At 34.4% G+C, this 26,448-nt stretch overlaps 2 protein-coding genes across 2 annotated transcripts; both read right to left on the bottom strand.

The window, feature by feature from the left end:
* Positions 1 to 1,330: 1,330 nt before the first annotated feature.
* Positions 1,331 to 7,519, bottom strand: LOC109811748 (LOB domain-containing protein 4). The gene is made up of 2 exons (XM_083062782.1): positions 7,067 to 7,519; positions 1,331 to 1,738 (listed from the first exon to the last, which is right to left on the bottom strand). The coding sequence occupies exons 1-2, from the start codon at positions 7,241 to 7,243 to the stop codon at positions 1,409 to 1,411; spliced, it is 507 nt and encodes a 168-aa protein (XP_082918908.1). The 5' UTR covers positions 7,244 to 7,519; the 3' UTR covers positions 1,331 to 1,408.
* A 5,407-nt stretch (positions 7,520 to 12,926) lies between these two features.
* Positions 12,927 to 22,948, bottom strand: LOC145950369 (uncharacterized). Its single transcript, XM_083061458.1, has 7 exons — positions 22,255 to 22,948; positions 21,934 to 22,078; positions 21,687 to 21,838; positions 21,540 to 21,591; positions 20,956 to 21,457; positions 13,692 to 14,177; positions 12,927 to 13,097 (listed from the first exon to the last, which is right to left on the bottom strand). Exons 1-7 carry the CDS (start codon positions 22,946 to 22,948, stop codon positions 12,927 to 12,929), a joined length of 2,202 nt encoding a protein of 733 aa, XP_082917584.1.
* Between the last annotated feature and the right edge of the window lie 3,500 nt (positions 22,949 to 26,448).

Genomic DNA, 26,448 nt, shown 5'->3' with positions numbered 1-26,448 from the left:
AGAATGAACATTACTTACATTTATCCTGATGTAAGTTATTTACATTATCGTGCATCTTTTAATACGTTAGTTAGTTTCTTAACAAAGTTTGTAATATAACTAAATTTAATTCTCATTTTAATGTAATGTACAAGATGACACTTATGTGTATGATTATTATATTATGCAATGTATATTAGATGAGAGTCATAATTAGAGAAAACATTATTAATTCTCGGGATTAGATAACATATTTTTTTTTACTTTGACAACATAATATTTATGATACATATTGTGCACTAAAATCTTTATTATGTTCCAATTGTTTCAAAATGTTCACCCATTATCTGAAATGACATTTTGAAAATACAACAAGATTGGGCATTTGTTCTTCAAGTTAATAAGAAATAATTAGGATAGTATCTATTTTCTTTTAATATGTCATGCTTTAGCTTGTTAAAGCTTAAATTATAGTAATTTAGTAGTAATGTATGAAATGAATAAGAGATCTGATATTACTTTTGATAGTAAATATTTCGTATTAATATTATAGTTAAAAAAAAAATACGATATTTTTAGTATGAAATGAATAATTAAGAAAGTTTAGTGGATAATTTAAAGCTGTTTGTGCTTAATTTGGGGGAACATTGGCAATTAGTTTGATTTTAATGATATTTAATTTTATCATTTTTGACGAAATGTTAATTTAGATGCTTCGTGATATCTGTCCATCTGTCCGGGGTATCATTTTGTATTACAGTACAAATAAAATATTTCACGTAGAAAGATCAAATTTACATTAATTAAGGTCAAAACTGACGTAGAAATGCACCAATTCTATTCAATCAAAAGGCCAACTTAGTAACCCCATTTTAACCTACTTAAAATCTCCCTTTCACACTTGTGAATTCCTTACTATAATGATGACATGATTACTCAAAATTACAAGTCGCAGACATTTACATTAAGGTTAGAGAACATAATCATCATCTCATGTAATGAGGAGATCATTTAAGTCTTCAAGTCCATAACAAAAAGAAATCATAAAGTGAGAGTCCATAGCAAAAAGGGTACCAGAGGCAGACAATAAAACGAGCCAAGCCCGTGATAGTAATAATAAGAAGAAAACAAATAAAGTGAAGATAGCTAGCTAGACATGCCCATTTTGTCCACTCCAATAATAATAATAATAATAATAACAAAATTTAAGTATAATTTCTTAAGTGCAAGTATAATTGGTGTTATTTTTTTTTATCAAAATTTGAGTTTTGCTTTGGTATTATACACTTGAATTTAATATAAAAATTTCATTAACATACACTTGTACATATTATTGAAACAAAACTCTAATTTTAATCGAAAAACAACACCAACTATATATATAAAGAATTATACTTAAGTTTTGTCATAATAATAATAAACTAATTACCTAACATGACCACAATGACTCCCCCATGTTTGGCTGATCAACGACCATGTCCATGTCAAATAGAGACTTGGCGAGCCTACTTGATGGGGACAAGTTCTCTGAGGATGTATTGGAGGCTGGTTTGTGTTGATCAGATGAAGTTGACACGTGGCACATTCTCATGTGCACAACCTCTGCTTGTGCTAGTGCCAACTGGGTTTGTAACTCATCAACTTGTTGCTGAAGAGAGGATATGGCTCCCACGCATCCATACACAGGGTCCATAACCCTTGCATTCGCTTCATAAACCATTGCACTAACAGCATCACTACGTTGTTGCTCAGGTAATTCCTGCCAATTTTCACATGGAAAACTTATTTAGAATCTCAAATTGATATTTTGTAAAAGTAGCTGAAAGAATTAAAACAACTTGTATAGAAGTTATAAACTAGTCTTATAGACGCAAAGAGATCGAAGTTTTGAGCGACTTCCCATAGGTAATGCATGTGTTAGGGACTTTAAGATAATAATCATATTACTTTTATATATTCTTATATGTTTATACATAAGAATGATAATAATAAAGTTTAAATTTAAAATGAGTATATAGTGTCTGAATCTTTATTACTAAGCTAATCTTAATGATTATGGATAATAATCTTTTGAACATATTGTGAGTAAGGATGACAAATAAACCCGTACCCGTGGGTAATACCCGAACCCGTCCCGACTTTGACGGGGAATACCCGCTTTGACCGGGTACGGGTACGGGTATGGGTAAAACCCGATAAAAAAAATCGGGTACGGGTACGGGGTCGGGTATATACTAACCCGCCCCGTCCCCGTCCCCGGTTAAATATCCATCCCCGGTTTAATTATTTTAAAAAAATTAACATTTTAAATATTATTGTAAAATCTAAACGTCACGATGAGCAAGCAAACACTTAGGTTAGGGTTTCAATTTTTCAAATCTGATTCGCAGTCCAGACAACAACCCCTTTCCGCTTCTCTCTCTTACTCTTCACATTCACAGTCACCTTCTCCCATTTCACCCCATCCGCCACCGCCGCACCCGACGCTTCCGACGACATCGACTTCATCCGCAACACCACGCTATACCCGGACCTTTGCCTCTCCTCCCTCCCACGCTTCGCCGCCGCGGTGCACCGCAGCCACGCTAACCTCGCCCGCGTGGCCGTCGCCGTTCAGGCAGATCCTTGCATCTTCAATCGGGGTTTTGCTTTTCGAATAGGATCCAGATTGTTGAATACTTCTAACTTTTATTTATTTGATTTTTAGTTTAACGAAAAACCTACCATGACATTTCCTCCTGTACCTATTTCTATATTATTTGCTTCTCAATGTTGTTTGTGTTCATGCCACTCTTATAGATTCAACATAGAGATGCATGTACCTATTTCTATATTATTTGCTTCTCAATGTTGTTTGTGTTCATGCCAATCTTATAGATTCAACATAGAGATGCATTGGATAATTTAAAAAAAAATTATTTTTTTTACGAGTACGGGTACGGGTACGGGTATACCCGATACCCGACGGGGACGGGGATGAGACAAAATTTACATACCCGACAGGTATGGGGACGGGAACGGGTATGGGTTTCAGTCGCGGGGACGGGGACGGGTATCATGAAACCCGTACCCGCCTGGCCCCGTTGCCATCCCTAATTGTGAGGTGAATATAGAATTACTAAAAGAAAAATTATCTTGTAGTAATAAATTCTAAAATGACATAATACTCGTCATTAAAAATTATTTTTATCTATATTATAAAATATAATATATATCAGTATATTATTAAAAAGTATTGATATAGACTATAATGATAAATAATTTATATTGTTGAATTTTATTACAAATCAACATTAAAATTATGTATAGATATATGTAAAATAAATTTATACTTGTAGATATTATATATATAGTAAACACTTTATATATGTCACCACCACATGTAACATTTATTTTATTGAATTTAATTTGTCTAAAAAAGTTATATATCACATTCTGTAAGTTATTATGATATGCGTGAATGTAAATGTGACTAAAATATTAATCGAGTATAATTGGGATAGATAATTAAAGTATGTGAGCTATTATAACTTTTTGATACGGGTTTGATGGATAAAACAAATTATGGAAAATCAACTAGCCATTTTATATCTTGAATAGTGAAAGTGAGACTCTCTCTCTCGACATAAAAAAAAGAGTAAAATAAAATATAAATGATAAAATTAAAAAAAATATATGTGGTTAGCTTTAGAGTAGTGAAGTAGTTAATTAAACAAATTAGTTAAATTATATAAAAGTTGTTAAATAAATTAATTAAGGAGTGAAAAGGTAAAAACAATATGGACACCGAAATATTATATAAATTAGTGTTTACCACCATCAATTTTATGAATATATAGTAGATAAATTTTGGTTATGCACTCTTACATTTAACATTTTTAACAAAATTTAATTATTTATATTTATTAAAATGTTACTATAAATGAAGTTAATAAGTTATTGTAATATATTTTTAAAAAAATATACTATAAATAAAGTAACATTTTTTTTATCTTAATATTATTTTTTTATAATTTTCTTTCAAAATTAAGTTATACATCGAGTAAAAGAATGATATATAAAAAATATATTTCTTTTATCTCTAATTATTTCGTAAATTAAAGTCTCACATAGAATAAAAAAGTGATATATAAAGAGTATATATAATTATACAATAAAATATAAGATAAATAAACTTTGATATATTATATAAATTTAGTGGTGACTAACTTATGATACCTTCTCTTCTTAAAAAAATTTAGAATATCTTAAGTCTTAAAAAACTTGTAGACAAATATTATAAAATATAAGTGACAATACAATCTAATTATCATTTTATAAAATTTACAAAAACTTAACAATATTATTAAAATATTACAAAATAATACTTTGATAACATTTTTTAAAATATTATCATTAATTTATAAAATGTTAAAATTCTTTAACAATATAAATTTTATTTAACATTTAATAAAATGTCACAAAAATATATTAAAAATATTTACTCGTAAGTTAACAATATTTTTCTAATATTGCTAAATTGACGAATATTATTTATATGTTATTATATATGCTATATGTATGTTTAATCAATTTTAATATTGTTCGATATTACATTTTTAGCAAAAATATAATATAATATTTAGTTTTAACATCAAAATTTTCAATCCAATTATGGAACATGAATGTTTTCTAATAATATATAATATCTTTTAATATGTATTGCAATTTTAAATAACAATATAAATGTAAAAATTTAATTAATGAACTAATTAATGAAAATGATATTAAGGACACGATAAATTTTATTTTATTTTTATATTTACTTTGATAGCATTTGGTATATGAATATAATGAAAAGAATTAGTTTATTTGATTCGATTCTCATTAATTTATAACAATAAAATCGAAATGTACTGCCTTTTTAATTTTAGTTGATTTTTTTAATGTGTATTAAAATAATAATAAAAATAATCTATATATTATATTCGATCCTATTATATTCTTAACTATCGAACTTCACCTTTATAAAATAATTTGCTAATATATGTTACACCAGCAAAGAAAGAGATGCTGCTATGTCATCAAGGTGTCATGCTTACAAAATAACATTCCATATATCATTAATTTAATTACTATTTGAAATATGTTGATCTGGGGAATCAACATCACTTTGGGACATAGAAGCCGTCTCTGTCAATGTAACCCATGATTTTAAAGATAAAAGAGAAAAGGTGAACGCAATGAACCTTTTTTTTCTTTCTAAAATAACATTGATTACCCGACTCAAGACTGAAAAAGCTAAAGAAGCTATACAAATTGCAGTACATGACCAATACTAATCATGTACCAGCAACATGTCTTTTCCCACTTTTATTATCTTCTTAACACCATGTGTGGCTTTCAATTACTATATGAAATATTAGATAAAAAAATAGATATAATATATAAATATAAATATATTTGATATATAATTGAGATAATTTTATTGTTGATTTTAAATAGATTCAACAATATATATTACATATATTATTATTATAATATATCAATACTTTTTTAATAATATATTAATATATTATATTTATAATATAGATAAAAAATATTTTTAACAATAAATATTGTATGATTATAAGATATATATTTTTGTATAATATATATTTTTTTAGTAGTAATTATAAATGAAATTTATATATACATAATACATTTTCTTCTATATATGTGCTAAGGGATCATATGATGTACTTCTAGCAGCCTATATAGGATCTTACTTTAATAAAGAAGATCAAGTATCATGCAGTTAAATTTAGGCCGAAGAAACCAATATTAGTCGACATTAATTGCAACCATGACTTAAGTCTTAATCAGATTTTTTTAGAATTTAAATTCTAACTTTAAATATAAAATAAATTATTAATTTTTATTTTTATTTTTATTTTTTTTTATCTTCTATGCATTAACAGCTTTTAATAATCATTAAATCTTAAACCCTAAATTTGATAATAACACCAAGGTTAAAAAATACTTTGAAGCTGGGACCGTGTGGTCTTCAACTGTAATTAGCCACTATTAAGCAAGTAAAGGTGGGAAAAGGAAACAAAAGAACAAAGAAGTCCTTTCATTATAATTGCTATATTTGTAAGGTTAACATGTCAAGGAAGGAACATATAAAGACTCTGGAATCTGGATCATTAAATCAGCCAGATGCTAAGGAAATAACAATAATTTATTAAACGATTAGAGGCCTTAAGCAAATAATAACAATTTATTAATTACTAGTGTCATTTGTGTTCTTATTTAATTACAGCAGCAGATAAATAAAAAACCCTAGACAGATTTTAGTTCTCTAATAGACGTTATATAATGAAAGTATATTGCATAAAATACATGAAAATAATCTGCTTGATGATGGGCCAGTGTTAGTGTCTATATGTTTTTTTTTTCCTCTCTTTTTCTGATTAGCATATGACATGTGTATGTTATGTTAACCGTGGTGATCAGATTCTTCCTAATATAATACCTACTTTTAGCAAAGCTGCTATGATCTTGCAAGTGGGACTTCTATGCCCATGATTTCTTTGTTTAATAGTGAAAGTGCTCAACGCCATTTTTCATCTCCCAAACTCACAAAATCATTTTTCAAATCAAAGATTCTAAATCCAAGTAAATTATATTTTTGTATCTTTTGCAAATTTCACCAAAACACAGACATGTTCCTCATGGGGTAAAGGGCAATGGTGATTAGTGTTTGAGACCAAATTTGTAGCTGCAGCTTCTTTGCCCAATTCTTTTTGTTTTTTTGTTATCATGTACTTTAGCTATTATGTTTTACCATATATAAATGTTGCATAAGTGAAGTCATTCAGAATTGTGTATAATGTTTTAATATAACACTTCTTTTAAAAAGTGTGTAACCTATCTTACTAACAAAAGCAGATAATTTGTAAGAAGGTTCAGACAAATCCAAGTTGCAACAACCAACCCTATTTTTCTCTAATGTAAGTGATTGGAAAATTTAATTTTCTGGATAGTATTTTACTATGATAAAATGACAAAAGTATATATCATGACCATATACTAAAAGCATATTAATGGGTTCTGAGAATTGAACCTGTAGCATTTTGTTGACATTGCTAGCCCCAAAAACCTTGTGAACAATAGCAAACTTATGAGGCTCATCTGCAGGGAAATAAGGAGCAAACACACAATCGTTTGCGCATCTCCTTCGAAGTAGCTTGCATGCTGCACATGGTGACGTTGCACCTTGTTTTCTACCACCCTCCTTCATTTCTTCAAGTTGAAGAATAGGTCAATGTGCGATTAGCCCTTTGAGCTGAAAGATTTTGTTGAAACTGAAGAAATTTAGTTGAGTAGGGTAGGTTATTGGACTGATAATGAACAAAGGAAAGCTTAAACCATTGGAGGGATCTTAAGGGAGTTTGGACATGATGTTATATAGAGACGTATTGGGACAGAAAATCTTGGAAGGGTCCCATGAAAGAAGAAGCTCCAGATTTTGCTAGACAAAATCATGGATGTTGATAAGATCTTTCGCCCCACCTGTATATTTTTAATTTTTGACACGTTATTTATTTTACATTTTATACTAACCATGTCTTTTTATAGATGGATTTGTAATTGTAAATGAAACTCTGACGTTAAATAGAATTGAGTATGTTAAATAATATATAAGTAAGAAAATCTTGTAAATCTGATGTTATAATATTTTAGGTTAATTATGGTGTGAAACTCACTTATGTACTTTATTTATACTTTTTTAATGAATTTTTTTTTTCTGATGTTTAATTCTATGTTCTCAACATTATATATTTTATTAAAACAATTTTTATTCAAAAGGGACATGTAATTCTCTTTCTTCGTAATTTTGATTTTTACAAGGTGAACAAAGAATATGGATCAATTTTGTAGCAGGATGCTAAAGAACATCACTATCATTCTGGTTTCTTATTTGGCGTTATTTGTGGGTCGGATACAAGAGTTGGCAGTGCAGGGTTACAACAGGGGATGCATCATTTTATAAGTAATGGGAATGTACTTTACTTTGTTTTTTTGTAAAGAGTTTCTGCACAAGATCATGATTTTTATCTCGTATTGGGTTTGAGTACCCTACTTAGATTTCATATTAATAAATATATTTTCTTATTAAATAAAAAGTGAAAAAATAAACAGAAACCAACTGACAAAAAACAAGAGAAAAGTGCATATGATCAGACTCAACTTATAATCAAAACAAATGAACATGTTCAGCGTGTTGGTATATATATATATATATATATATATATATATATATATATAAAATGGTGCACGGTACAAAGTAATGATATGTAAATAGGTAAATTCTCTTATGGACTATCAAACCAAGTGGTGTATGGGTACACCATGAACAATTACCACTAGATGCATCTAAGCTTACTGTTTACCAATGCACCTTATCACACTGGATTCAAATTTCAAATTTTTTACTAATTTTTTTTTAAAATTACCCAAAAAAAAAAACACGTGTTACGGAGTACTAATGGAGCTGCTGTCAATTTCGGAACGGGCCGTTCTGACCCGTTCTAAATGAAAAAATAACACATGAATAATGCACCAGAACGGGCCGTTCCAGAAGAAAAAAAAACACGTGATGACTGGACTAGAACGGGCCGTTCCGAAACCAGAACGGCCCGTTCCAGATTCAAAAATAACATATCATTACTTAAACCAAAACGGGCCGTTCTGAATTCGGAACGGCCCGTTCTAACTCATATTTGACATAAGCACTTTTTTTTTAAACAAAATAATATTTTTTTTTCATTCTACTAAATTATATTTAAAATTTAAGTATAGTTTTTCAATTGATAATATTTTTCTATTAAAATTAGATGTTTACATTAATTATATGCGTAAATTTATAATTATAATTAGAAAATAACACCAAACAAAATCTTCTATTATAAATATAATTTTCTCTCATATAAATTATTGCAAAAATTTGTTAGTTTTACTTTTATATCTCGATATTTTCCTCTTAAAAAATGATGTTACCAAATATTTTTGAATTTGATTTACATTAGTTTAATTGCTTTTAAGGTGCATAGACTTTCGTGGTTTTGTTGTCAATGCTACAAACAATAGGCGTTGATTAAATGTCACCTAGTGTGAGGAGAGATACTCATTTTCTGTTTGGATTTACATTGGGTGCTAATGTATGTGACGTTAAATATAAGTTAGACAAAGGCCTTCTGCCTAATTAGCAGACACGAGAGAATAGGAGACTCTTTGCCTCAATCACATCAAGCATCCTATGAATGAAGCCCAAAACTAGGCTTAATAAGCTTAAAACCCTAAAAGTCTCATATTAAGACCCATAATACAAGACCAAACAATATAAACTCCTATACTACCAAATATATGAGAAAGATGGTCATCCATGTAAAGCCCAAGTAAAAAGAACCCTAGACCCACCAAACCCATTGGGCTCACTAAGCTCAGAAGCAAACAAAAGCCCAAAGGCCCATGAAGTCCAAAACTAGGCCCAATAAGCTTAAAATCCAAAAAGTCTTATACTAAGGCCCATATAATACAAGACCAAACAATATAAATTCCTATACTACCAAATATATGAGAAAGGTGGTCATCTATATAAAGCCCAAGTAAAGAGAACCTTAGGCCCACCAAATCCATTAGGCTCACTAAGCTCAGAAGCAATCAAAAGTCCAAAGGCCCATGAAGCCCAAAACTAGGCCCAATAAGCTTAAAACCCAAAAAGTCTTATACTAAGGCCCATAATACAAGACCAAAACAAAAGCCCAAAGGCCCATGAAGTACAAAACTAGGTTAGTGAGCCCAATGGGTTTGGTGGGCCAAAGGTTCTCTTTACTTGGACTTTACATAGATGACCACCTTTCTCATATATTTGGCAGTATAAGTTTATATTGTTTGGTCTTGTATTATGGGCCTTAGTATAAAATTTTTTGGGTTTTATGCTTATTGGGCCAAGTTTTGGGCTTCATGGGCCTTTGGACTTTTGATTGCTTTTGAGCTTAGTGAGCCTAATGGGTTTGGTGGGCCTAAGGTTCTCTTTACTTGGGCTTTACATAGATGACCACCTTTCTCATATATTTGGTAGTATAGGAGTTTATATTGTTTGGTCTTGTATTATGGGCCTTAGTATAAGACTTTTTGGATTTTAAGCTTATTGGGCCTAGTTTTGGGCTTCATGGGCCTTTGGACTTTTGATTGCTTTTGAGCTTAGTGAGCCCAATGGGTTTGATGGGCCTAAGGTTCTCTTTACTTGGGCTTTACATAGATGACCACCTTTCTCATATATTTGGTAGTATAGGAGTTTATATTGTTTGGTCTTGTATTATGGGCCTTAGTATAAGACTTTTTGGGTTTTAAGCTTATTGGGCCTAATTTTGGGCTTCATGGGCCTTTGGACTTTTGATTGCTTTTGAGCTTAGTGAGCCCAATGCGTTTGATGGGCCTAAGGTTCTCTTTACTTGGGCTTTACATAGATGACCACCTTTCTCATATATTTGGTAGTATAGGAGTTTATATTGTTTGGTTTTGTATTATGGGCCTAAGTATAAGACCTTTTGGGTTTTAAGCTTATTGGGCCTAGCTTTGGGCTTCATGGGCCTTTGACTTTTGATTACTTTTGAGCTTAGTGAGCCTGATGGGTTTGGTGGGCCTAAGGTTCTCTTTCCTTGGGCTTTATATAGATGACCACCTTTCTCATATATTTGGTAGTATAGGAATTTATATTGTTTGGTCTTGTATTATGGGCCTTAGTATAAGACTTTTTGGATTTTAAGCTTATTGGGCCTAGTTTTGGACTTCAAGGGCCTTTGAGCTTTTGTTTGCTTCAGAGGTTAGTGAGCCCAATGGATTTGGTGGGCCTAAGGTTCTCTTTACTTGGGCTTTACACGGATGACCACCTTTCTCATATATTTGGTAGTATAGGAGTTTATATTGTTTGGTCTTGTATTATGGGCTTAGTATAAGACTTTTTGGGTTTTAAGCTTATTGGGCCTAGTTTTGGGCTTCATGGGCCTTTGGACTTTTAATTGCTTTTGAGCTTAGTGAGCCCAATGGGTTTGATAGGCCTAAGGTTCTCTTTAATTGGGTTTTACATAGATGACCACCTTTCTCATATATTTGGTAGTATAGGAGTTTATATTGTTTGGTCTTGTATTATGGGCCTTAGTATATGACTTTTTGGGTTTTAAGCTTATTGGACCTAGTTTTGAGCTTCTTGGACCTTTAGACTTTTGATTGCTTTTGAGCTTAGTGAGCCCAATGGGTTTGGTGGGCCTAAGGTTCTCTTTACTTGGGCTTTAGTATAGGAGTTTATATTGTTTGGTCTTGTATTATGGGCCTAAGTGTAAGACTTTTTGGGTTTTAAGCTTATTGGGCCTAGCTTTGGGCTTCATGGGCCTTTAGACTTTTGATTGCTTTTGAGCTTAGTGAGCCCAATGGGTTTGATGGGCCTAAGGTTCTCTTTACTTGGACTTTACATAAATGACCACCTTTCTCATATATTTGGCAGTATAGGAGTTTATATTGTTTGGTCTTGTATTATGGGCCTTAGTATAAGGCTTTTTGGGTTTTAAGTTTATTAGGCCTAGTTTTGGCCTTTATTCATAGGATGCTTGATGTCATTGAGGAAGGGGCTTCATATCTCGCTCAATTGAAAAACTATACTTAAATTTTAAATGTGATTTAGTAGAATGAAAAAAAAAAAACAAATATGTAGTCAGAACGGGCCGTTCCGAATTCAGAACGGCCCATTCTGGTTTAAGTAATCATATTTTATTTTTAAATCTGGAACGGGCCGTTCTGATTTCGGAACGGCCCGTTCTGGTGTAGTTATCACGTGTTTTTTTTTCTTCTAGAACGGCCCGTTCTGGTGCATTATTCCTGTGTTATTTTTTCATCTAGAACGGGTCGTTCTGGTTCTAGAACGGCCCGTTCTGGTTCCAGAACGGCCCGTTCTGAAAGTGAAAGCAGTTGCGTCAGTCATTGTAATACGTGTTTTTTTTTGGGTAATTTAAAAAAAAAATTTCAGTAAAAAATTTAGAAATTTTATCCTGTGTGTGAAGGTGTACAATATATTCTCTCACTAAATCACAATCTCAACCATTCATTGTTTTTAATATTATATCTATGGTGATTTTAGATGCACCACCCATGGACCACTTGTCCAACTTCACTATCAGAGACATCACCATGTAAATATTATATAAATACATATGTTGATTATATATATAAGATGAGGAATCTGTTAGGAATAAGTATAACTAAAATTATTTCATTTAATAACTCATATTTTATATCAAATTTTAACGATTCAATCGTTAAATTTAAAGTTCTTAATGCTTTGCTAAACCTATAAATTTTAAAAAAATTAAAGATCATTTGATACTTCGTTTCACTAATTCAATTTGAATTAATGAAATGAAATATAAAATGATTTTCAATTTTTTTAAATTTGCAGACTTGATCTATGTATTAAAAACTTTAAATTCCATAGTTAGATTGTTGAAATTTGATGTAAAACACAAGTTATTGAACAAAGTAAGTATAGATAGACTTATTCCTAAAATAGACGAATCTCTCATCTCTCTTTATATATATATATATATATATATATATATATATATATATTTTTTTTTTTTGATAGCAAAGATAATTATATTAGTTAGGTACAAGGGGTACCATAAACCCATACACAATATATTTAACACACCTATATAACTACCTCTTCCTTCCTAATGGGGGTTAATAGGTAATTTACATTTGAACCAGTATAAATTACCAATTAACCCAAACTTACAACTTAATTTGTATGAAAGTTATTTCCCCCTAGCTTGCAGCAATCCCGTAGTACCACGGTTTGACCTCCCATTTAATCAACCATCCCTCACGTCCATGATCAAGACATCATTATGTTGCCAAATTGGTTTTCATACTTGATGTGGTATGACCTCCCGTATCAGCATTATCAGCTTCAGCTCATTAGAGTTGGTTAACTCCACATTGGTCCTATTTTCCTCACATACCTCATGTATATCTCGATCAGATAATTGAATCTTCTTGGGTGATAAGTAGTGCACTTCCCCTTCTGACTCCTTTTCCTTGAATTAATGGCATGATGACAAAAGACAGGGGCCTGGATTAGTCACCCATTGTGAGAAGGAATAGTTGAAGCTTTCGTTCATACTGGACAACCAGGACCATGAAGCGAACAACATGTCTTCCATCAACCTATCTCTATGCACCAGACCTTCCTTAAAGACACATAGGTTCCTCATATTCCAAATGCTCCAAGTTGTGGAACACCACACAACCTTCCACTGCTCAATTTGTACCGTAGATTTTAGTAGTCCAGGAGTAGCTAGAAATTGTTGTTCTATAAGTTAAGGCCAAGGAGTAGGACAATTCAACCATACAAGCCATTGATTCCATATAGTGACTACCATAGGACATGTACAGAACAAATGTGATGTAGTTTCAAAATCGGTGCTGCACAATACACATAATCTATGTTGGGGTTCCACCAAAATATTCCTCCTAAGAAGGTTATCCTTGGTTGCTAAAGCATTGGTAAACAATCTCCAAACAAACATAGAGACTTTTGGAGGTATATCTAGTTTCCACATACATGCAAATAGTTCTTGTCTTCCATTAGTTGACGTTTGTGACATTAAGGTTTTATAAGCAGAACTTACTGAGAATTCTCCTGATGGTTCCGGCTTCCAATTCCAAGAGTCATTCTTCAACTTCTTCATAGAGAAGGTATTTAAAATCTGAAGCAGTGTTGAAATCTGATCTTCCTCCCAAACAAACCTCTCCCTCCTCCACCTAAACTTCCAAACCCATGTGTCATCCTCCCACTGCCCCATTTTGTGAACTGTATCATGTTTCTGTTTGGAAATTAAGAATAACCTGGGATATAATACAGCTAGACATTCTTGGCCAGTCCACCCATCCAGCCAAAACATAGTTTGCTTTCCTTCCCCCATTTTCCAATCCTTTGAATTATCAAACCATTTGTCTTCACTGTCAGCTCCACAAGCCTTAAGCATATCCCTCCACAAAATTGAAGTCGTAGCATTGTCGTAACTTGTGCACAGGTTAGGCCGATCATCACCATACTTTGACAACAACACTTGTGCCCACGTTGAGTTAGGTTTGTGAAATAGATTCCACCTCCACTTTGCCAGAAGAACTACATTAAAGGTTGCAATATTTTTTATTCCAAGCCCTCCCTCCTCTTTTGGCCTTGTAACTTTTTCCCATCTCACCCAAGATATCTTCCTTCCGTCGTCTTAGTAACCCCATATGAACCTCCTCTGAATATAGACAATTTTCTTTACCACACTCTTTGGGACTTTGAAAAAAGAGAAATAGAAGAGTGGCAAAGATGTTAGGACAAAGTTGATTAAGCATACTCTCCCTGCAATGGAAAGAGATTTGTGTTTCCATTTAGACAACTTCTTGTTATACTTATTAAGTATAGGACTCCATGTCTCTGTTCTCCTAGGGTCTTCTTGATGGAGGACCATCCATGTAGCTTCATGTGAGACCCATCACTAAGCCAATGGCTAGGAGAGTGGAAGAGGATAGGGAATTCAAAACCTTAGAAGACATGCTTCTCAAGATTAAAATACACTAATCACTCTCCTAAGCTTTGATAGCCTAGGATTTATCTTTATGCCTATTTTGCCCTTGTCTTTGATTTTTCCATTTTTACCCTTGTATTTTGGGGTATCTTAGACATAGGATCTATTTTACTTGTATTTCCAATTTTACCCTTGTATTTTGGGGTATTTTAGTCATAGGATTTATTTTCTTTTATATTTCCCATTTTACCCTTGTATTATGGGGTGCTTTAGATCATAGGTTTTTATTTTTGGGCTAAGGTATTTGATTAGGGTGAGAACAAAACCTAGACATATTTTTTGTGGCTCTTGGACCTATTTTTGGTGTTAGAAAGGCTTAGGCCCAAGTGGAGGGCAAAGGTTGCATGGTCTTATCATGCACCTAGATGTAGCCTAACTAATCCCAAAGATTCCATCCTTGGCCACCAAGTTGCATCTAGGGTTCATTTGCATTTCATTTGGTGTGCATTTGGATTGTGTATTTCGTCCATGCACTCTCCAAATGCAACCCTAAATGCCTCCCACTCCTATAAATACCCTAGGCTATGCATCATGTAAATACTTTGGAATATATGAATTTGAGTGAGCATTTTTGCCTCAAATCCTCTCCTTAGTCACTAGGTCTACATGGCTTACCTCTCCTATCTCCTCCCTAGAGTGATTTTAGGGTTCCCTTGAGTGGCCTTCATCCCCACTTGATGAAGAGAGCCAACTAGAACACCCAAAAACACCATTCTCCCAACCTTTCTCCTATTCGCCCAAGACTCCACCCTTCACACCCACCGTCACTTAGCCTCACCCTTGAAGGAACGTCCACCCTCTAAGGTCACCATCTTGGCCTTGGCAAGGAGCTCCTCTTCACCATTGAATGTTTTGATCATCCCCTTGGTGGAAGGAGTCCATCATTTGGTATGAAGAGCTTAGGTTATCTTCAAGGGTAACTAGCTTCCTTTCCATTTCTTTGAGTCATTTTTTTTTAGTCTTGGTTTGCATCATCTTTGAGTTCATTGTCATCCATGAAAACCTTGTTAAAAATGTCTTCTTATGTTGCTCCATGGTTCATTTCTTATTCATGAGCCTCCTTTTGTGCTTTAGGATTTTTCTTGAGTTTTAGGTTCTTGTGTGCCATTTTTGTATTTACTCTTGTTGCTGGAAAAATATATTATGAACATCAAGAACATGTCTTCCATCTCTTTTTGATCTTTTTACCTTTAAAGTTTTTTCAAAAGTTATGTTTATCTCACCCATCTCAAAAAGACAAAAATCTATATGTATGATGCACCCATTTGATGTATGAGAAAAATGAAAATATTTTATGTATGTGCTTTTCCATGAGGTGGCTGAAAATTTACTGCACCATTTAGAAGTCATTCATGCATGTTGATTAGTCCTTGGCATGCTCCAAATTTGTATTGAAATCTATGTGTTATTTGCCTCCTACACATACATGATTGGCCACCTTTCCATGCACATCATTACATGATTATTCCTTTGTCCTTTGCACACATGTGTGAGTGGTTAAATTTTGTGTGTGAGTGCTGGAATCTTTGACAAAAAATCTGCACAAAAAGAAAGAATTAGTACAAGACACACTCCACTCACAATATGCCTCATCACCCACTCATGTGTTGTCACTTGTCTCTTTAAATTTGACTCTTTTATGTGCTGCATTTTTAATCACCCACAAGTGTAAAAACCAAGCAACATTTAAAAGAAAAATAGAAACAAAATCTGGACAAAAATATTGAAAAAAAACGTGACCAAAAAGGCCAAAAGAAAATAAAAGGATTTGTTGCTAGACTTGTGGACATTTAACCTAATTACCCTTGCACATTGGAGTTGGACTTGGACTGAATTTTTGGACCTTATTGGACCCTCTTTGAGACACAAAACCGTGGCTGGACCTTTACCAAAAAGGACTTAAGTTTACAATTGCAAAAACTTTAAAGACTTATTCCATTCTAGTGCCATTCTAGGATTTTCTCTTTTGAGTGCTAGCCTTTTTAATGTGTCTTAATTTTTGCTTGTCTTTCTTGAAATTCTTATGTTTGTCTCATTAATCTCTCTTTGAGTTTAGCTTTTTAATTGAGCTTTTTCAGTTTTTATTCCTTTGGCCTCCTTCTTGTTCTTGGTTGGTTTGTTGTCTTTGAGTGTAGGTGAAGTACTATCTCCAAGATACCCTTAGCAAAATTTATTTGGGGGATTGAGTGGAGACTAAATCCGTGAGGTCCCAAGTGCTTTGGAGAAGGATATCATATCTCAAAGAGTGCAAACACCAAAGGAGAGGACTAACTTTGTTTGTTCCTTGTGAAGGGGAGCCAAATTGGAGGAGTTGAAGACTTGAAAATTTTGTTTTCCTAATTGTTTCTTTCTTGTGAATTTTCGGCCTTTTGTATTTTGGCCTTTGCTTTCTTTTATCTTGGTTTGTAATTGGCCATTTTTAAACCTCTTCATTTTGGTTTTAGTTCGTGTAGTTGAAGGTGATTTGAAAACCTTCACCTAGGACTTTGACTAGTATATGCTTTAAGTGTTTTTCTTTTGCATGTTTTAAAGCTTTTAGTAGTATAATTGCTTAGGACTTTATTTTTGTCTCAATTTCCGTTTAGAAGGTTTGCTTTTGCCTACTAGGGGGAACGTGCACACACACACTTTATTTTTGTGCCAAATTGTTTTGTGAGAAAAGTAGAAAAGGCTTAGTGATTTTTACTTGATAAGGCTTGATTATTAAGTGATTCCTAGTAGTCCACCTCCCTTTGATAGTTCACTTTGTAAACTTAGGCCTTTTTATACCTATCTTGCACCTTGAAAACCATTTGTGAAAACCTTTTTATCACTTATTCTTTGTGAAAACCTTTTTCAAACCTTTTTGAAAACAACTTTGTGAAAACCTTTTTGATCAAAGATGAGTGATCATTCTAGTGTACATGGTCATAACTCATGTAGTTCTAGGTCTAGTATTAGGGATGAACTTAGGCAATTAAAGCAGCACCTAAGAAAAAAAGAAGAGGAAAATATAAAAAGAGAGGAAGAATTAAGAAAAAGAGAAAAATAATTTGAGAAAAATAATGAAGAAATAAAAAGGTTGCATACTAGGCTAATTGTGGGAGGAAAGGCTAGTGGTTCAAGACCAAGAGTCACTTCTCCTAAATCCTCAAAAGGCAAGAGGCATATGATACCCTCAAGTGTTCATGAGGAGGAAGGGCATCATACCCAACCTCCAAGTGATATCTTCTATAGTAGTCATCACAATGATGATTACTATCAAAGATCCCCAAGGCAACATAGACATAGGGAGTCCTCCAATAAGGAACCTAACACCACTCTTCCCCCATTTCATGGCAAGGATAATGTTGAAAATTATTTGGATTGGGAAATGAAAGTTAAACAACTTTTCTCTTGCCATGGAGTGAGTGAAGATAGGAAGGTTTCTTTAGCAACCCTTAGCTTCCAAGGGCATGCTATGTATTGGTGGACCTCCTTAGAAAAAGAAAGGAGAATAAACCATGAGCCCCCAATCCAATATTGGAATGAGCTCCGTAGTGCCTTAAGAAGGAGGCATATTCCTCCATACTATGATCGAGAGCTTATGGACAAGCTTCAAAGGTTGAAACAAGGATCCTCTAGTGTGGAAGAATATAGGCAATCTATGGAGTTGCTAATGACGTGGGCTGGGATTAGGGAGGAAGAGAGGACCACAATCTCTAGATTTCAAAGTGGTCTAAACCTTGAGATAAGAGACAAAGTTGAACTTTTTCCATATAGAGATTTGAATGAACTTGTTCAACTTTGCTCAAGGTTGGAGCATCAACTTAAAAGAAAATCTTTTCGAAAAGACTCCACTCCCTCTTATCCCAAGAGTTTTAAGAAGGAGGGCCACTCTTCCCAACCTTCTCCCAAGGAAGAAAAAGAAAAAGAAAAAGAAAAATCATCTTTTAAGGCATCTTCCAAAGACACTAAAACAAGTGACATCAAGTGTTTCAAGTGTCTTGGCCGTGGGCACATTGCTTCACAATGTCCCACCAAGAAAACCATGCTTTTAAAGGGCCAAGATCACTGTAGTAGCCTTGATGAAGCTACTTCCTCATTGTCAAGTGATGAAGAAGAAGTTTTAGAATCCGAGGAAGAAATCTTACCTTGTGAAGGAGACTTATTGTTGGTTAGAAGGCTCCTTAACAATCAATCTAGTAAAATTGACCAATCACAAAGAGAGAACTTGTTTCAAACAAAATGCAAGGTCTTAGAAAGCACTTGTTCTCTCATTGTAGATAGTGTGTCTACTTCTAATTGTTGTAGTACTAGATTGGTTGATAAGCTAGCCTTAACTACAAAACCTCATCCTAAACCTTATAAAATGCAATGGATCAATGAGGAAAGAGGTGTTGTAGTTAACCAACAAGCAAGCATACCAATCTCTATTGGCAATTATAAAGAAGTTTTATGTGACATAGTGCCACTAGAGGTTAGTCATGTCTTGCTTGGGAGGCCATGGCAATTTGACAAGAAAATAATCCATGATGGCCTCACCAACAAAATAAGTTTCCAACACTTGGGAAAGAAATTTGTGTGGTGTCCTCTATCACCTTCTCAAGTGAATGAGGACCAACTCAAATTAAAAGCTAAGAAAGATGAGGAAAAAAGCAAAAACAAAAACAAAAACAAAAGAAAAGAAAAAAAGAATTTTTCCTTTGAAGAAAAAGGGCTAGGTTCTAGAGAACTACCTTAACCCTCGTGCCATCCTCATTCTTTTTGGTGCCAAAGAAATATGGAAATAGAGGATGAGCACCTTTTTTTTTATTTTAAAAAAGCCATCATTGAATAAAAGGCACCCAATCCCTAAGATAGATGATTTAGTGAATGAACTACATGGGGTCAATAACTTTTTCAAAAAATGGTGATGCCTCTTTGGCTCTCTCCTTCCCCTGGTACTTTCATTCAACAAATTGTGTACTTAAGGATTGCATAGCTAAGTTTTAAGTAGTTTCTTTCCCTAATTGTGGTCTCACATCTCTTGAAGGTACCAATGGAATAATTGAGCTTGAAGATTTGTGGTCAAATCCTTCTCAAGAAGGAGGGGATGATGGAGGACCATCCATCCAGTTTCATGTGAGACCCATCACTAAGCCAATGGCTAGGAGAGTGGAAGAGGATAGGGAATTCAAAACCTTAGAAGACATGCTTCTCAAGATTAAAATACACTAATCACTCTCCTAAGCTTTGATAGCCTAGAATTTATCTTTATGCCTATTTTGCCCTTGTCTTTGATTTTCCATTTTTACCCTTGTACTTTGGGGTATCTTAGACATAGGATCTATTTTACTTGTATTTCCAATTTTACCCTTGTATTTTGGGGTATTTTAGTCATAGGATTTATTTTCTTTTTAATTTCCCATTTTACCCTTGTATTATGGGGTGCTTTAGATCATAGGTTTTTATTTTTGGGCTAAGGTATTTGATTAGGGTGGGAACAAAACCTAGACATATTTTTTGTGGCTCTTGGACCTATTTTTGTTGTTAGAAAGGCTTAGGCCCAAGTGGAGGGCAAAGGTTGCATGGTCTTATCATGCACCTAGATGTAGCCTAACTAATCCCAAAGATTCCATCCTTGGCTACCAAGTTGCATCTAGGGTTCATTTGCATTTCATTTGGTGTGCATTTGGATTGTGAATTTTGTCCATGCACTCTCCAAATGTAACCCTAAATGCCTCCCACTCCTATAAATATCCTAGGCTATGCATCATGTAAATACTTTGGAATATATGAATTTGAGTGAGCATTTTTGCCTCAAATCCTCTCCTTAGTCACTAGGTCTACATGGCCTACCTCTCCTATCTCCTCCCTAGAGTGAGTTTAGGGTTCCCTTGAGTGGCCTTCATCCCCACTTGATGAAGAGAGCCAACTAGAACACCCAAAATCACCATCCTCCCAACCTTTCTCCTATTCGCCCAAGACTCCACCCTTCACACCCACCGTCACTTAGCCTCACCCTTAAAGGAACGTCCACCCTCTAAGGTCACCATCTTGGCCTTGGCAAGGAGCTCCTCTTCACCATTGAATGTTTTGATCATCCCCTTGGTGGAAGGAGTCCATCACTTCTCCTAACGGAATGCCCAAATAATTGAAAGGTAGTTGGGTCACTCTACAATTTAGTAGGTGTGCAAATCCATCTATCGTATTCCTTTCAACACCTATACCCCCAAAACTACTTTTGAAAAAGTTCACTTTCAGACCAGCCACCAATTCAAAGCACCTTAGAATACTCTTCATAGTGATGACATTTTTTATTATTGCTTCTCCCATAAAAATTGTCGTCTGCATATTGTAAAATAGATACTTCAACCTTCTTCTCTCCAACCTTCACTCCTGAGAACAGATTCTTTCTACGAGCTTCCCTCATCATTCCAGTTAGACCTTCCACCACAGTAGTGAAGAGAAATGGCGACAAAGGATCCCCCTGCCTGAGTCCCCTATTCATTTGAAATTCCTCAAAGGGACTACCATTAATTAACACCAAAACATGGGCTGACTCTAAGCATACTTGTATCCATTGAATCCATTTGCCGTCAAACCCCAACCTTTTTAACATATATAAGAGGAACTCCCAATTTATTGAGTCATAGGCCTTCTCACAGTCCACTTTAAAGAATATGCAACTTTTCTTTTCCTTTTTGACTTCATCCGGGGTCTCATTTGCAATCACCACACTCTGTAGTAAATTCCTTCCTTCTAGGAATGCACTTTGTCTATCATCGATTACTGATGGTAGTACTTTCTTCAATCTATTAGCCAAAATCTTGGCTAGAATCTTGTACAAGCAACCAACCATTGAAATAGGCCTATAATCACCCAAAGATTGGGGATCATCAACCTTAGGGATTAACGTGATAAATTTTGAGTTTTTGCTTTTTGGTAATTTACCATTTGCATGAAATTCTTTCACCATTCTCACAATATCCCCCTTCAAAGTTTCCTAGAAAGATTTGATAAACTTGAAATTAAATCCATCTGGGCCTAGGCTCTTTGAGCTACCACAATCCCAAACTGCCATTTTTATTTCCTCTGTACCTATAGCCACTGTTAATTGACACTTCGCCCTGTCTGAAATCTGTTTGAACTGAACACCGTCTAGAAGTGGCCTCTCCCAATGTTGTTCCATAAATCTGTTGTGAAAGAATTCCTTCGCTTGAAGCTTAACCTGTTTTGGATCGTCTATCCACCTACCATTGACAACCAAGCCATTTAATGAATTTTCTTCCGTCTCCAATTTACCATCCCATGGAAAAATTTTGAGTTCCTATCCCCTAGTTTTAACCAAGAAACTCTGGATTTTTGTGCTAATATTGACTCATTTCGTGTGGCCACTTCCCAGAATTTTTGTTGCAGCTCCCTCTTCAATAGATTTTCCTCCGATGTTAATCCAACTGCTTCTTCTTTTTTATCCAAGTCATTCATTTTCCCTGAAACAACGTTGTGTTGAGTCTGTAGGTCATTTGACTTCTGTATGTGCCATTCTCTCAATGTGATTTTGAGTTGTTTGAGCTTCTCTTTAACCACAAATGCCCCCACCCCTGTACATTCATCCCTAGCCATGTTTTTTCCACCAAGGATCGAAAGTCTTTATCGCTCAACCAACAGTCTAAGAATTTGAATGGTTTGGGTCCCCAATCCACCTCCTCCACGTTCTTTAACAAAATTGGACAGTGATCTGAGATATTTCTATTCAGAACCAGTTGCATACTCCCTGGCCATTGATCAAACCAGTCTCTAGAGACCAAAATCCTGTCAAACCTGCTTTTTGCTTTCCCATTTGGCCTGTACCACGTAAATGATCTACTAATCAATGGAGCCTCTACAATGTCCAGATCTGAGATGAAATTGTTGAAATCTCTAATCTCTATTGTACCAGCATTCCCACCGTTGACTCCCACTCTCTCTGTAGTCTTCCTTACACTATTAAAATCCCCCATCAAGCACCACCATTTTATTTTACTTCTTTCTCTTTTTTCTTTCAGATTTCCCCATAATTGTCTCTTTTGAGAGGATTCACATGGTGCATATATGTTGACGATTACTATTTGAATCCCTTTTTCTTTCCAAAATCCCACCAATCCTAAGAAACCTGAGCCTTGAAAGTGATCCGTGACTTCTAGTTTTGCCTCACTCCATAAACATAGCAATCCCCCAACTGTATTAACTGTAGGGATCATTTTCCACCCCATATCCCCTTCTCTTCCTTCACCCCACATCCATTCACATAACTTGTCAGATATTTCTGTCCTTTTTGTTTCATGTAGACACAAGATATCCACCTGTTGTTCGCTAATCATTTTGCGAATAGTACGCCACTTCACCTTCCCTCCTAGACCCCTCACATTGAAGGAAATGAATTTCATTTATTACCCGTAAAATTCCCCTCTCGTTTTTTATTACCCGTTTTCCATCTTTCTTGTTGGTCCCTCTCCTCTAGTTCTTCCAACTTTTGAATTGCTCTATTCTCCTCCCCATTGTAGGTAAGACCCATAGCTCTTCCTATTTCCCAAATTTTCTTTGCTTCTGATACATCTTTGTTCAGCTAGAAAATTCTATTATAATTTCTAATCTCACAATTGGAGAGAGAATTGCTGAATGAATGAAGATCTAGTCATACTTGTTTTCTCCTTGCGACGAGAATTGTTCGTACAGGGTTGACGTTTGTTGTAGGCACAATGGCAGCTCCCACCTCTGTAGATGTTTCCTCCCTCGTATCTTGTTCCTCCCTCATCTTTGCCGCTGGCTGCTTCCCCTTATAGCTACTGTTGGTTTCTGATCTTGGATGTTCTTGGTTATTCATTTTCCACGCACTCTCATTATCCGAATCAAAGGAGCATCCCATTCTTGAAATAGATTCACTAGTCTCCTTTGTCATACTCAACTGATTCCCTTTTCTACTCACCTCATGTACCCGTCTCACTTGTAATTGATCACTGTTAGATTGCTCTGTGACCTTATATTGTTTACTAATAGGTTGTGGGCCTTGATTACCTCTAATCTCCTCTTTGGCCAGATTTTCAATTGGGTGAGGCCCCGTCTCTATGATACGAATTGGGCCGACCGGGTTAGGCCCATTCACTTGTTGTGAGTTAATAAGAGGAATAGAGGTGACTAGCTTATTGCCTTTCGTTGCACTTGAAGCAATTATATTGGCCCCATGAAGATTCGTATTGGCCTCGGTATTGTTAACTCTGTAGCTAGTGACTTCCATCCCACTCTTTAGGTTTCCTATTTCATGCACCTCTTCCTGCACCGCTTCCTCCAGTACAATCCTTGTGTCCTCCTCCTCACCTAGTTTCACCAAAATGCGACTCTCCGTACTGTTACTTCTATCGATGTGACTATAGACTAGTCCACCTTCTTTGTCATGGGTAAGCTGTTGGTCCAAGACCTTTGGGTAACAATTAGATATTTCATCTTCCTTCCAGCTATGATTGTTCTCCGCCATGGCTACACATTCCCCCTCCGGCCATGTGTTCTTTTCTGAGCATTCGGAGGACGACGAGCATAGATTAACAGCCAATTCACTTGCAGCCGACGATAAGGTTATACCATCATTTCTCCAAAGCTCACACTTACACTGGCTAGTGTTCGTTGTCACTTCCTCTATAACTCTTATTTGTATTATCACCCCGTAATTTTAATCTGATTGAAATGCTGGATTGGCAATATAGAGGAAGTTTTGATCAATAATTTGGCGTAATCTAGTTTATTGAAACTCAAGGTGTCGTCGTCCAACAAAATAAGAGTCCCAAAAACACTAGTTACTTTTGCGAAGAAATCTTGACTCCAGAGGTGTATAAGGATGCCACTACACCTTACCCAAATTAATCTATTCCCAGCCGCCGAACTCGAGGTCCATCTGCGTATGGAATGAAACAGTGACCACATACCGCGAATAGCTTCTGAGTGAGGTTCTTTGAGATCTTCATCCTCTACCCCGGATATCAGCACCATGTCATCTCCCATATATCTTAACCTTATATCCTTTTTTTCGTCAAAGATTTTAGTTTCCTATAGTCTATCAAATAGAGTCACGTCCTCAAGCCTTCCCACCCAACATTTGTTAAGCCAACCGGTGTTTTCTTCTTTTATCGTAAAGGCTGGCCCGTTCCTCCCACCTTCTACTGCTTGTTTTTGTCTCTGTTTCTCCCTCTTTTCTCTCCATACCGCCAGCAGACCCCTCGGACCTTGTTGGAGGACTTAAGCATAGGACCTACCTTCTATTGTTGGGGTTGCTGTCTTTATATCGGGGCCTTCTTCCTTCCGTCTACCACCCTTCTTCGTCTGTCTTCTTTCTTGGCCTGTCCATACCCCCCGCTTGTGTCTTGGTATGTTGACGTTCATCTTGACATTGCCAAACCAAATCTTATCTAACTCTTCCTCCACACACCTAGCATTTTGAATGTTGGTAAACCTCACAAAGCCGTATCTATGTCCCAATCTGTTCCTCCGGTTTGCAATAAAAACCTCCCAGACTTTACCCCATTGTTGAAACACTCTCCACATGTTCACTTCTTTGTAGCCATCTGGAAACTTTTCAAAGTAGAAGGTGGTCACCTGTTCTGATGATGGTTGGTGCGAGCCCATACCTGTTTCTCTGTCTTCCATATTCTCATGATTCATCATGTAAGGGTTGTGATGATAATGTCATAGAAACTAGTAATCATAATAAAAAGATAATAACAGAAGACTGTGTGTCAAGCTTGCAAGATGATGACATTATGGTGGTTGTGGATGAAATTCTCTTTATATATATATATATATATATATATATATATATATATATGAGGGGAGTTATAATTATACCGGTATAACTTTTACTAAGTGTTACACCGCTCAATAACTTTATATTAAATGTGAATTTTGTAAATTCAACTGTTAGATTGAAAGTTCATATCTCTTAGATCATATATACAAAATTTTATATTAATCCAAGATGATTTGATACTTCATTTTTATAAAACAAAATTGACATAATATATTCATTCCAAAATACACTAAAATGTGAACACTTTGATCATCTTCAAGTTGTTGTTCAATTTTAATAAAATTTGATATACACCTATAAAGTGATATAAATTTTCAATCTAACAGTTGGATTTACAAAATTCACATTTAATATAAATTTATTGAGTGGTGTAAGACTTGGTAAAAGTTATACTGGTGTAATTATAACCGCTCTATATATATATATATATATATATATAATCATAGTGACAATTTATGATTTTCGCAAGAATTTATAATCACAGAAGACAACAATTCATATTTTAATTTTAAAACAATACTCCCTTTATATCAATTTTTTTGACTTTTAATATTAATACATATGAATTAAAAAAAAATTGATGTAAGTTTGAACTAAAAGGTCCTGATGCCTAACATCTCATAATCTAAACATCATTATCTCATTTTTGTCAAAAATTAATTAAGTAAATAGTACGTTGATAGAGAAAATACTTATTAAATATGGATATAATCTATAAAAAAAAAAAGTATTAATTGGACTTTGAAAATTTTAAAAATACACCTACTTTGGGACAAAAAGAGAAGGTTGAAACAACATAAGTTTTGGGACGAAGAGGGGGTACCAAAATCTATTGTAATAGTTGGTTGAGTATTTCAAATTTCTTGGTTATCTAGTCGTTATTAGATTGTTCATAGATGTTTAGTTTTACATACTTCACATTCAAATTTTTCAGTCATTTATGTAAGATGTTTGTAGGAGATTTCACATTGACTAATTATATAAATAACCAAAAAACTAAGTGTGCTTTAGAGGTATTTATTTTAC

The sequence above is a fragment of the Cajanus cajan genome, chromosome 8, assembly GCF_000230855.2.
Source record: "Cajanus cajan strain Asha chromosome 8, NIPB_CcT2T_4, whole genome shotgun sequence".
Classification (NCBI taxonomy): domain Eukaryota; kingdom Viridiplantae; phylum Streptophyta; class Magnoliopsida; order Fabales; family Fabaceae; genus Cajanus; species Cajanus cajan.
The sequence above is the reverse complement of the archived record's forward strand: the minus strand, read 5'-3'. Positions and strand labels throughout refer to the sequence as shown.